Raw genomic sequence first — 13636 nt, forward strand, 5'->3', positions numbered from 1 at the left:
ACAGTTAAGGAGGTCAAATAGAATCAGATACAGTTAAAAACAAAGATTGACAGATTGGTTAGTATATGCAATAACTGTAAAGACCTTCCAATTACTGTATACACAACCACTAGAAGGACTAGAAGACTGAATAGAACTAAATAAAACTTGATCATAACAAAACTATTTGGCTGTAGCGCAAATGATTTAACTTTCTCTATGACAACAGTGTTGATTGATATTCACGGATTGAGAGACGCAGTAATTTGAGTAATTTCAGTTTTGTGCAAAAACTGTCTTTTACTTATTCAGGCATCTCTAGACATCACTGTTTCATTTTAGAGAGAGAGAGAGAGAGAGAGAGAGAGAGAGAGAGAACTTAATCACACAGACAAACTCAATGCCCAAAAACTTCAAAACTTCTTAACAATATATGTTTTTAAATCAAAATAAAGTTAAAAGAAAATAAAAAAATGGAAGGATGTGACCTTGAAAAGTCTATTCTGCCTGAAATACAAAATGTTTTCCAGTGACATTGCTTTACATTGTTCTGTTTAGCACCTCTATGCCCCCATTGCTTAGACTCCTCCAGGTGGCAAATCAAGGCTGCAGACTGTGCCTGCTAGCACAAGCTCACAGTCACAAGCTCACTGTGTAACAAATACTGTAGAAACTACATTCTCCTCAACTCATTGTGTACTATGTAAACACATATGCATATTGCTTGTTTAGTTGTGTTGTTTTAATGCTGAGTACTGCAGTTAAGCACCTCACATTGCTACTCTGCATGAAAGGCACAAATAAACGAGTTGATTGATTGTTTTGATTCGGATTGATTGAAATACAGCCGGAAACTGGATAGATTAGAGTCTGTGATCAGACCAGTGAGCTATTATCTACTGGTAGTTTTATTATTATTTAATTTTATTTATCCTTTATTCTACCAGGGAAGTCCCATTGGGATCTTAATCTCTTTTAAAGGCAGCTTTCTAAAGGGAGCTCTAGGACACCAAATGTACAATAAGTTAACTGGTCTCAAAGCTGAGGAGTTTGAAAGTTACAGTTTGTTTTGCAATTGGACACAATTTTATGGGGTAAAGAAAGACATTTGATCACAGAGTGATTTCATTGTTCAGCCATTCTTTTGTACAGTTCAATATGCTCTTTGTATTGTTAACTAGTGTTATAGTTGTTCAGCCACTAGGCTGTCTATCCACTGGGTATTACAACAGTCCTCTTAAAAAGGAAATGGAAATGATTATCTTCTCCTGGGTCTGATAATATGATGTAAGTCGTTGTCTGAAATGAGTTTTGTATGAGTTGTCTGGGGTCACTACAGTTTGGAGATCTGTGATTTGCATGTGACCAACACAGCCTTTAGGTACCATTACATGCAAACCTTTGCTCTTCTTGTTCACAGTGAGTTTGTGTAAATATGGATATACATAAAGGAGCATATGCTGATTGTATGAACTCTGTCAGACACATTCACACAATAAGGAATTATGATGTTCAGAACATTGAAGTCACAAACACAATATATACACTGGTATTCCTTGTTTGTTAAAATCTGTTATCTTCATTGGTTTTAATGTGTTTTAGCAGCAGATGCCATTAAGACCTTGTGAATTTCCTGATAGACAACCTCTGTGCTGACCATACCTGTCAACATTTAGCTTTCCAAAAACGGGAGATTTGTTTTTTTTTTTTTTTGAGGGGGGGCAGTGTTTATACTGGATCTGTGGTTGCATATTTAATACATGTGTTTCAACACTGCATTTTGGTCGTTGCTTTTACCTTACCATTACCTTACGCATGCCAGTTATGTGTAGCCTATCCGCCAGCTGCCTGCCTGCAGTCTACTTCCAAAACTCCAAAGCTGCTTGCTGTCAGATTTGGTTCCGAGGGCACACGTTCAGTGTATCAACAACACTCAATAACAGTTTATGTGATGTGTTAATCAATTAAATTCCCAACAATTTTACCACAGCTAGTTCTGGAGTAGGCCATTCAACTAGCCCGCTTGCTTATGACGAGACCCGCTTCCTTATTTGGGTTTTGGGTTGCCAGGTTTTAGCCTATGACAAAACGGTTGAAACTCAAACTAAGTGATCGTGTATGTGTAGTATGTATTTCATACACAATCTGGCAACCTGGGAGATGTCAGACTAATAGAAAAAATGAATGGATCAATGATTTTATGAAGTTTGATGGCCATGCAAATTACGGGAGTTTTCCGGTAGAAATAACAAAACGGGAGGGTGCTGGGAGATGACCTTGAAATACGGGACAACCCGGGAAAAAAGGAAGTGTTGACAGGTATGGTGCTGACCTGTACTATGCATTCAGTGCTGCATGTGCATAAACTGAAATGACTGAAGTAACATGTTTTCTGATTTAGTCATTCATCCATGTAGTCTTGGACTCCACACAATATGATAACACATGTGCACCCCCTCCCCGACCTCAACCACACACACATACACATATACATACACACACACACACTCACATTAATCTAGTTAGGGGAAAGAAAAATAACAAAGCATGAGATTTGACAAAAAGATTCACATGTATTTATTGTTTACGAAGTGTGGACCTTTACATTTCTTTTGAAAGTGATGAATGTCTTAATATCACGCTTATATAAAATAATGAACCATGTATATCAGTGCTTGAAAATATTCACAAAAGTTCACTGTTTCGAAGGGGTGGGGGAGAATAATAAAACAAACAAACAAACAAAAAACCCAATTCAAATGAGAAACTACAGGGGGAAATTGAGTCCAGAACAAGGGGCCTACCAGTCCATCGCATATTCATCTGTTCTACAGATTCACATCACAAAGCGGCACTCTGAGTCGGAGCATTCTACATGAGCTGAAATGACTACGCGTTTCCTCTGGATGATGTCCACCGGTTCACTTGCATGAGCTAGAAATGGGATGTACTGTATATGCAGGGAGGAAACACTGACCACCAATGAGTGAGGTTTTTTTTTACACAATAGTCTCTTCAAAACATAGTTTTTTTTTAATTAAAATGTTTTCTTCATAATTATAGTTGTCATTGATTTCACTAGCAATACAACAAAATATATATAAATATTTTGTATTTTTTGTCTTGTCAAGAGTTCAATATACACTGGAGAAAATAAGGCCTGGGGCTTGATTGCTAGTGGTTATTTTTTTCTCTCACAGGGCCTCCCAAAACTCAAGACCTCTTCCAAATCCAATAGTGTCTTCAGGAACATTTCAGCAGTCAAACATTCCATTTTGTATATAATACAAAACAGGTTTAGACAGTGATCATGTTGATTGTGTGTGTCATTATGCTCATGTGTATTATATGTACAAATTTAAGTAAGAAACTGTTTTTTTTGGAATGGTTGTCTTTTTTGTGTATATTTTTTAAATATCTTTTCATTTTTTTCCAGCAACAGAAGAACATATAAATACATTATTGGGCTGTTTTTTTATTCTTCAATTTATATACAGTCCTGGCAAAATCAAACAATCTCATACTACCCTCCCCATAGTCATAAATGTTCTTCAAGGTTGAAGATGCAGATGAAAATTTGGTGGATACCTGGACATGTGGAGAGAATCCTCGACACATCTTACTACATTGCCAAGAGTACAGTGGTGAATATTTAAATCGGTCTAAAGGCTCGTGACGAGCTGCATTTGTCCTTCCCGCACATCCCCCTCGGGAATACATCCATCTTTGCTTATGGGAATAATGTAGCCGTCTCCCACTTTATTTATCTGGTAATAGGCATGCAGTTGATGCCCAGCGCCCAAGTTTGGCATGCTCTTATAGTAGACATCCTCACTTTCGCTCCTCTTGGACGGAGAAAGGTCCTCCTCTATGTCTGGGCTACACTCGTGATAAGGTGAGTCCCTCAAATTAGGCATACTAGTGTACAAAGAGTCTCTATTGGGGGACTGCAGGTTGTCGTCCGTTTCTGGCGTCAAGGGAGAGATGTAGCTCTCCATACACTCCAGTTTGCCCTTGTCCTGCGGGGGGTAGAGGAGGGAGTGTGTCCGCTGTGGGATCAGCGGCGCCTCCAACTCCCTCTGGTGCAGCTCCAGCCGCGGGTTGGCAGCGTGCACCAAAGACGAGGCGTCGGCCATGATGGCGTCGTCTTCGCTGCCACTGCTGCCACCGACCCCGACGGCCACTTTGGTTGAAGAAGAAGAAGAAGTTCGCTCCGTGTTGTGAGTCTTGTTGCAGGCCCTGAGGTTATTGTGCACCAGCTCCGAGATGATCATTTTCTCGAAAGCTGCGTCGTCTATGCTTAGTCCACAATCCACCACTTGCACACTGTCCCCGTAGTCTCCGTTACGCAGTGAATAGCTATTGTTAAAGTTACCATTTAGCGGTAGAGTATCCATTGCACTTGTTTCCCTCTTGCTGCTCAGTGAGTGTCCTGCAATGAGAGAGCATGTTGGGAGGGTTTACATTAGTTTACACTGGGCACATCGCTAACACAACGCTAATGCTACAGTAGCTCGTGTTAATGCTGTTCAGGAGTCATAAGGCCTCCAGTTCATTAAACTTTTATTGAGGAATTTAAAATTTTATGAGACTAAACAAACAAAAGGCTAAACAAACAAACAAAAAATACTCCTTTTATTTGTTTTTTTTTTGTAATGCATGCTACGAGTGGAATTGATGTTCAGAGTGAAAATGGTATGTTCTAATGTGTCTAAATGAAATCAACATAATTCATTTCAGTTTTGAAGAGTGAAGTTCAATATCCCAAACAACATTAACACTTGTAAAAAAATAACTTATGTTATAAATTAATAATATTAAAGAATTGTTTTTAGAAAATAGCAAACGACTGTGCAGACTTGCAAGCTGCCAAGACACCAACACTGTTAGGAGGTTTTTGAAGGTGAGAATGAGGGGGAAAATGTCAGAACATGAACGAAGGGAAAGAAAAGTCATGTCGAACATGGACAGCCATCTCTCTCACTACAAGGGCGAACAAGCAAGCACCCCACATCACTACACACAGGCAGGTGAACACACTCAATTAGCACAACTCACATCGTGTCAGCCCGTTCAGGCTACCTGGCCTAAGTGTAGCTGATGTACGAAAGAAACATAAACAAACAAAAAAAGAAACGTTTTATTCGGACAAGATGGAAAACTGCAGAAGTGAAAGAAAACATAAGACATAAATAAACACACAAAAACTTAGCAACTTAGTTGGAGCAAGGGTTCATCAAATTAACAATCTGCTCAGTGATTTCCAATACGAATCTCCTTCTAGACTTTCTCAATGACTGTCAATGTTCTCCGCTGGTTAAGGTCACTGCGAGAGCCTGCATTAGTCACAGCGACAGGGCCAAATGCACCCCCAGTTGATCGAGCAACCCCAGAAAAAAGCACAGCCAGGGAGGTCACAGGAGGCAATGGCAGGCCTTTCTGTGAGCCACCGGCTTCAGAGGAAGGCAGCCCGTTCTTATGCACAAAGTACACATAGCAATCGTGAGATTAAAGTCTCTGTGTCTGGCTCGACTCGACACACTTTGGAGTGTGGAATGTGAATGCATTTCTCTGAAAGGGTTTGGAGATTGGAGAGAGAGAAGGGTGGTAAATATGTTTTTTTTTTTTTTCTTTTTTCGGTGGGACAACAACTATGTTGCAGGCACAGATATGGGACATTACACAGCTTTGAAAAAATAAAGTGGTGAGTAAGGAGGAAAAAAGGAAAGGAAAGAAAAGGGTAGAAAGAAAGAGAAATGACTGATGCCAGGAGTTATATAACAATCCACCTATACCTTGTTGTAAAAGAATTTCCATCCAGACAGATAACGTCTGGAGAGAGGGGGGGGGGAACTGATAAGAGTGCAGCTCAATTGAAGAGTGAGAATGCCCACTATTACTAGAAATAGTCTTTTCTCCCTTTTAAATTCAACACTGGTCCAGAGACCTAGAGCTGGTGTTAAATCCTGACATTTACACACTGAATGCCATTAGAGTTGAGAGTAACATTTAGCATCTAAATAGTTTAATTAAAGTGCATCATTACACAAAAGGCATGCATTTATATGCTATACAATATCCAGCAGGTTCCAGATGTTAGACACACTTTCATAAAGACTTAAAGAGACTCTAAAGCCTCAGACATATTTACGAAATATTCAGTCAGGAAAGGGAACATGGACATCAGTGCAGAGTAACGTTGAATTGGATTTCTATTTGGTGAACCACTTGCCAACTGTATGAGAATGTTGATGATATAGATAGTGAAGCAGTGGCAATGCCAGTTTTTGTGTGGTTGTTCTTTGATTTTGTTTAAAACCATGCTGAAAAAAATTTACATTTGATAGGCAAAGTTAAGTTTTACTCCCATACTTGTCTCTCTGTAGGTCACTATAGAAGGAGGCAGCAGGAGAGAGCAAACAACAGAGATTAAAACATGTTCATACACCCTTACAACACGGTCATTCACAACACATCAACTCCAGAGTTTGGTTTTGACAAACACAGCATCATGAGTCAAATGCTTTAGAGTCGACATTCGGAACAGAAATAGAACATGATAATGTTTAGTTTAGTTGTTAACTACTGATGAAATAACAATACGTTAGTGGTTCTGAAAGAAATCCGCTGCGCAAAGTAAGATGAACATACAGTACTGTATAAAATAATGCATGATTTCACACCCAACACATTTAATGTAAGTTAAACAAGATGGGTTTTTGTCTCCCTTCTATCGAATTAGTACTACATAGCAGTTATGTTTTACAATAGGCCATATCAAATGTATAAGCCGTAAATAAATATAAAAAAGTAAACTCAAGTAATTTATTATGTTTGTACATACATCATTATTTTCAATTGCCGAAATGCAAAGCAAATGAAAATGTAGAATGACATTTATACAGTTTAGAGCAACAACATGTGTGTGTGTGAGTGAGTGTGTGAGTGTTAGAAGAGCAGTAACACACCTGGAGAGTTAAAGACGGGGGCAGCGGGCGTGTTACACACGACCGTTTCAGCCAGTAAAGTGTTATAGGGGTTGTTAGTGCCTTGCGGTCGGAGGAGAGGGTTAGTTAGAAGATAATTGCCTGTCATTCCTGGAGCAGAGAGAGAGAGAGAGAGAGAGAAAGAGAGGAATGGGGACAGAGAGTATGTATCATTGTATGAGTTCTTTAAGTAAGCATTCATACTTACTAACATACTGCATGTACAGTCCTATCCGTACTACACTCTCTTTAGCAAACCTGTCAATAGTGGAAACGTCCACAGATTTCAAAAGCATGCAGGGAAAGTAAACCAAGGGGGACTATATGTACCAAACACAATTTTTCGATCTGTATGAACACTGCACCAACATACTGTATGGTCCTCTTTATTTTACATTCTTCTGTCTAAACAGCTGGACAATTGTCCAAACTCCATCTTCGTCTGCAAGCCTCTGCTGATAAACAGCAGTGACCCTGAGCATGGCCATCATCTCATCTCTGCAGCAGAGTCTCAGAGCTGTCCAATCAAGCTCTGAAGGGAGAGAGCACTGCTCTGGAGCTCCGAAGCCTCTTAGAAACAATACGTCCGGCAGAATCTTTACTTTCTGGTATAACTTTTTCCTGTAAAGTATAAAGTTGTCTGATCTTCTCGAGATGAGATGAACAAACTGGAATATCCCTAAACCTCCCTCTCCTGAGGAGTACCACCCACTGAATTGATCACATTATCTCTGAATATCTTCAGTTAGACTTTATGAGTATAACTCTGCATTGGCGACCAATCCAAAACTAAACACTGTAATCTTTTAATAAGGTCTGGGTTGGCACAACCATTTGAGATTAATGTAAACCTGTAAAATTTAAGAGACGGAAATTAAATTATCATGCTTCAACTAAAATTTCCCTTCCCCATAAAAGTCTGACATCTATAAGAGACCTTATTATATCAATAACTTAACTTAAAAGATTTACAGGAAAACTAAGATACTTCGGTAACACTTTACTTGACGGGTGAGTTCATAACACATTCATAGCAGCTGTCATAAACTGCACATAAAGCATTCATGACTGTTTCATGAGACATGACTCAACATTCATACCAAACCTTTCATGAATGTGGAAGACGACAACTTGTCAAAATAAAAGTCCAACAATCGTAAAACAGCTTTGCCGTTTTTATTCCAAACCTCTTACCTGATCACATCACATCTAAGTCAATGGGCTACTCCAGTGCCAAAACATGGTCAAGAAAATTATTTTTCTTTCATAAAAATGTATTTGTTTTATGATGTAACCTTTGCAGATGATTTCTCATCTTTTGCTACTGGGAATGTCCAACCGGTCCAGGTTACACAAATACGTTACACAAATACTCCCAGTGTTAAACTCATTACGAATACTTCACAACTTGTATAGTAAAGTGACATTCGATGTAGACTTTATAAGATATTCATGAAATATTTACAAAGGCTGGAAAGATTAAATTAATGGTATCCATTATGAAATATTGGAGGCAAATTTAAAACAATGCTGCTTTGCGATTGTTGGACTTTTATTTTGACAAGTTGTCGTCATTCTGTCTTCCACATTCATGAAAGGTTTGGTATGAATGAAACAGTCATGAATGCTTTATGTGCAGTTTATGACAGCTGCTATGAATGTGTTATGAACTCACCCGTCAAGTGTTACCGATACTTCTCCAAATGTCACTAAATTTGAACTGAAAGGAGGACTATTTCCATAGGCATAACACGATCAGCTAATCAATTGTCACATATCCAAAATACGGCAGTCAGCTCACAGAGATTCTGTGTCTGTAAACCATCTCTGTCAAGTTGGGTTGAAAGCTGGCGTTTGAGTCACAGATATATTTTTAAACCCCCACCTCACTGCGACCCATCTTTCCCCAGAATGCACTGAAAGCCATTTGAGAGCGAGCTAGAACAGCGTGACTGGCCAACCTGCGCTTCCCTACCAGGGTCATTCAGAGTTGAACATCATCTTCTCATCACCATATCTGTGCTCAGGCTAAATTATGAATGCTAGCTCTTTCTAGGGCCTAAGTGGATAGAGTCCCAGAGCCGCAGCCCAGCCAAGCTAACAACACATTCACAAGGGGATGCGGAGTGGGGCGGGGTGGGGCGAGGACCTCACAAATAGGATTTGCTGGGATTGTAAGAATCTAACATCATATTAGTGTTAATTAAAACTACATTTTGCTGCAAATAGAATTATAATTCAGAAAACAATTTTGAGTCTGTTTTTGGGTGAATCCTAAAGGGTGTTACTGGGCCAAAAGCCTGATTGAATCCCTCCTTTTATCGCCCATTTCCACCACTTCCCAATCCCCCTCTTCCCTTCTTTCTCCATCTCTTTTTTTCTTTTTTAATGGACTGAATCTTGAAGTTTGAGTGCTTGAAACGATCAAATAATATTAAGCCCCATTTTGTGTTCGGCCTTGCTGCCCACGGTGACGGGCCATGAAGGATTTGAAGAGGGATTTGATGCCTGTAATCCTGTTCTGGCTGTGCGGTGACACCGACCATGTGAGAGGGAAGTGGAGGGCCACGTTTATCAAGCCACGGCAGGTTATTGAGGAAACACCAAAACATAACGGAGAATGGGCCCAATGTGCCGCTATGTGCGGCTGCTGGAGCCACCAGTGACTCGCTTCTTTCACCCATTACAACACGCACACACACACCCTCACACTCCGCTGGTTATCTGCAAGCGAAGGGACAGGGGAGTCTCCTGTAATGACCTGTCTGACAAACGCTCTATTGTGTATCATTGCATGTCAAAGCTTATTGACAGTGATGAACTCATTTAGAACTAATTAGGGCTTAGAATGGCTGACAGAGTTCGTTCACACACTGTCAAGTGGTGCATAAGGAGGCCATTACTCTGCCTATCATAAAACATGGATATGCTAATCATACGTGTGAAAAGATGACTAGTGGCCCAGGTTGTGACAGGTGTTAGCACATGTCGCAGTCTGCTTTGCTACTCTTTAACATTTCCTTCAGCTTTCCTTTCTTTCACCTTCTCGGGATGGGCATGCTATATCTTGTCTTGAAGCAGTGGAGATTTCTCTATGACTGACCTTGGTTAAGGGTTGATGTGCTGTTGATGTCGCCTGAGATAAAGGAAGATTCAGATTGCTTTCTGACGGTGTCGTTCCACATTCTCCGAATACGACTCTGTTAGATCCATAAAGCACAGGGGTTATATTTGGAATAGTGAGGGGAAAAATATATACATGAACATTCCACCATACATCCAAAATACATAAGACTAATATACCTTTCTTGATATTGCTCTTCAAAAAAAAAAGAAAAAAAAAAGAACCACTAACCACTAGTTACCTTAGATGGCATATAAACAACTTTAAAACTGATGGCAGTGAGAAGAACTTTGGCAAAGATGAAAATATTTATGTAAACAGATTGCGAGTAGTTTGAAAGCAGATGCAAAGAGTGGTGTATGCAGTTACGGACAAATGCCTCGATTAGTTGGATAAGCCATGCATAGAATGCCCCATTTTCTGTGTCTTCATGTGCAAATGTTGTAAAGCTCTCAATTTATTGTGCATCTGTAAAATTAGATTATTTTTGTTGGAGACCTTCGGATAAGACACAGGGCTGCTCAATTCTTGTCTTCAGTACAAACGGCCGACTGAGTGGTGAACTCGATTAGCCTCCGTGTGCCTGGACAGTACCTGGGTGCCAGAGGAGTAGCGGGCACTGGTCCTTGTGGTTGATGTCTTGGTTGAACTGTGGGAACTTTCAGTTGGCAAAGTTCCACAGCAGTAAGTGTGACGGAAGCATTTGCTATACTCCTTTCGCACCTGCCATGCAAGTAATAGTGGAAGAAAGTTAGAAAAACTGCTACTTCGGGTTTCTCTTTGAGCCATATGAAAATATTACCAACTGTCAAAACAACAAAACGTACTTGTCAAATATGTTTTAATAGTAGCTTGGCACACCATCATTAATTCGATTACCCACCAAATGTTACACTAACAGATGGATACTTTGCAGTATTTATCTTTTTTCAGTATAACATATCCACTTACTTTTTTTTGAAGAAGGCAGTGGAATATGAAGATAAACATCCCCTGGATGGTGTTGAATATTGTAAAGAGATAGGCCATGACCACAGAAGACTCATTGATGAAGAACAATCCAAATGTCCACGTCAGAACCAGGAGGAAGAGCAGAGCAAAAGCTCCAAGAACCCAAGATCTAGAACCACAAACAGAAGAACAAGCAATTTGTGTTTCATTTTTCGTCCATCCACAAAATACACTGATAGGCCTCATCTCTAGGGTATGCTAAGGAGACATCAGTAATGATGAAATGCTAAACACCCACAGTGTCCATCCACTGTTGAGTCTGTTAGCATGAAAACACTAGCTACATTTAGCTTGAGAACTGCAGATGCCAACATCAGAGCAACATGTTAATTCAGCTTTACACTTCCACTGTTTGGTGGGAAGGGAAGCACTTTCATTTTGATGGACCTCTGAGGATCGTCATCAGGTGTTTCTAGAAATGCTATCAACACACCTGCCAACTGAAAATACAGGTGCTTGTCGACTAACCCATAATTATATTTTGGTGCTTTTGCCTTTATGAAGATGTCGAGAGGACAGCTGAGAGAGACATGAAGCAGGAGGGAGAAATAAAAAAGTGGTGAGAGCGGGAAATGACCGCTGGTCGAAACTGGACCCGGGTAGTACCCGTCAGCACGCATGCTGTGCCATAGTGCCATAGCTCTCCTGACCCATGTTTAAACTGCACCCTTTTAACACAGTGCCAAACGGACGTCTGTCTCCACTGGGCCACCTAAAGAAAGTGCCACCCTGGGGAGATTTGTTTTAGCGTAAATCTCTTAAATGACAAACAGTTTTTGTCTCACACACAACAAACAGTTATTCTCTTTCTCTCTCTCTCACACACACACACACAAACGCACACGCACGCACAAACGCACACACATACAACTATGATTTAGGGCTGCATGTTCAAAAAGACGGGAAATTATGGCATGTATCTTGAGTTGTGATTCTATTAAAAACAGCACACTAGACCAGAGCGTATACAGTATAATAGGCTGACAATGGGTCTATGTCTGGGAGCGCTGAGGAACTAAAGAAATCGGTTAGAGCAGAGGGAAGAACAAACAAAGGAGTGTGTGTGTGTTTGTGTGTGTGTGTGTGAGAGAGTTGGTGTGTGAGGGTGTCCGGAGGAGTCCCCCACACACCGCGGGACACCACATGAAAGACATCCAACAGAACCGACCACAGACATGGAGGATGAGGGCGAGCACACAGACAATGACGAACCCCTGCAGGTCAGAGGGAGAGTGGAGTGAGGGGGGGGGGGGGGGGGGGGGGCATCAACTACAGGCTGAGGGGATAAAAAGGACTTTCTCACTAATAATGCTCTTACTTGATGAACGGTTTATTATCCTCATAGCTAGAGACAGAGCAATAAGCAGGAGAGAGAGACAAAATTAGACCAGAATGATCAGAGCATAATTAGCATGCATTCAACTAAAGACTTGCAACTTTGATCTTGGAACTTGCAGGAAGATAACAGTTAAGGAAAAACAAAAGAAAAGAAAAGAAAGTATAAAAGTTCTTCACAAGCATGTTAACCTCTAAGCCATCAGCAAACACTGTTGTGTTGCTAGCGTAATGCTGCTTGCACAGTAAAGAGAGAGAAGCGGTATATGATGAAAGCTTACCCTGGCAAATCGGTATTATAGTAGCCGTCGCATACACGATAATTACTGGTGGGGATGGACAGACAAACAGAAGAGAGGAGACGAAAAAAACAAAAAGAGGAGCAACGAGATGCTACTGGTTAGAGCCGTTGACATGCAACATGCAATGATCACATCCCCCCTCTCCCCTAAACACACACACACACACACACACACACACACACACACACACACACACACACACACACACACACGCACACACACGCACACGCGTGTACAGAGAAAAGCATAATGATTTTATACACACACATGGAGAAGAACACTGAATCGTTTGCCCCATTTGTGGTTGACAATTCTCCTGAGGGCAAGTGCAGATAACATGAAAGCAACAGCATAGAGATCACACATCTGTTGGAGATATTTCACGGACAATTTCATATTTTTCTATGAGCATACGCACGCTGCTACATCCACGCCATATTCTGACATTTGTAAACAAAGCGTCCTCCTGTCATGAAAATAAGTCACTCAGCAAGACTGATGCACAAACCATCAGAGCAGCCATCTCTGAAATCAAGCTGGCCAGGATATGGCCCGGATATGTCCAGAATATGGGCAGAATATGGGCAGGATATGGGCAGGATATGGCCAGGATATGGCCAGAATATGGGCAGGATATGGCGAGGATATGCCCTGAAGTCTACAGCTGAAGAGGCACAGACCTGCCTTGTCACAGGAGGCACACTGACTTGGACGGTAAAGGGTTGACTGGTGATGCCATCAGTCCCTTATACCATTACACAACTATGACTAGTGATTATCATTCCACCAATCCCTTATTACTTCACACAACTAGAATTCCATCCTTATCGTGAGTCAGACATTAACAGGCTGATGTAAAAACTGACATAAAATAATGGAAAATTGACAGCAATAAGTCA

The 13636-nt window shown here is 40.7% G+C and overlaps 1 protein-coding gene across 30 annotated transcripts in view; it reads right to left on the reverse strand.

Annotated features, from left to right (window-relative positions):
- Nucleotides 1-2532: 2532 nt before the first annotated feature.
- Nucleotides 2533-13636, reverse strand: part of adgrl2a (adhesion G protein-coupled receptor L2a) — an 81399-nt gene continuing 70295 nt past the window's right edge. For 4 of the 30 annotated variants that reach the window (XM_042056731.1, XM_042056726.1, XM_042056712.1 and 1 more), the window contains 5 exons: nucleotides 11041-11209; nucleotides 10684-10812; nucleotides 10069-10165; nucleotides 6948-7076; nucleotides 2533-4411 (listed from right to left, as the gene is read on the reverse strand). In XM_042056731.1, coding sequence (XP_041912665.1) covers nucleotides 3642-4411; nucleotides 6948-7076; nucleotides 10069-10165; nucleotides 10684-10812; nucleotides 11041-11209 — 1294 coding nt within the window. In that variant the 3' untranslated portion in view covers nucleotides 2533-3641. Of the gene's footprint in view, nucleotides 5812-6317; nucleotides 6370-6947; nucleotides 7077-10068; nucleotides 10166-10683; nucleotides 10813-11040; nucleotides 11210-12418; nucleotides 12446-12716; nucleotides 12762-13636 lie in introns of all 30 variants that reach the window. The other 26 variants (XM_042056729.1, XM_042056727.1, XM_042056717.1 and 23 more) reach the window with 16 other exon arrangements.

The sequence above is a fragment of the Alosa sapidissima genome, chromosome 12 (assembly GCF_018492685.1).
Source record: "Alosa sapidissima isolate fAloSap1 chromosome 12, fAloSap1.pri, whole genome shotgun sequence".
Lineage (NCBI taxonomy): Eukaryota > Metazoa > Chordata > Actinopteri > Clupeiformes > Clupeidae > Alosa > Alosa sapidissima.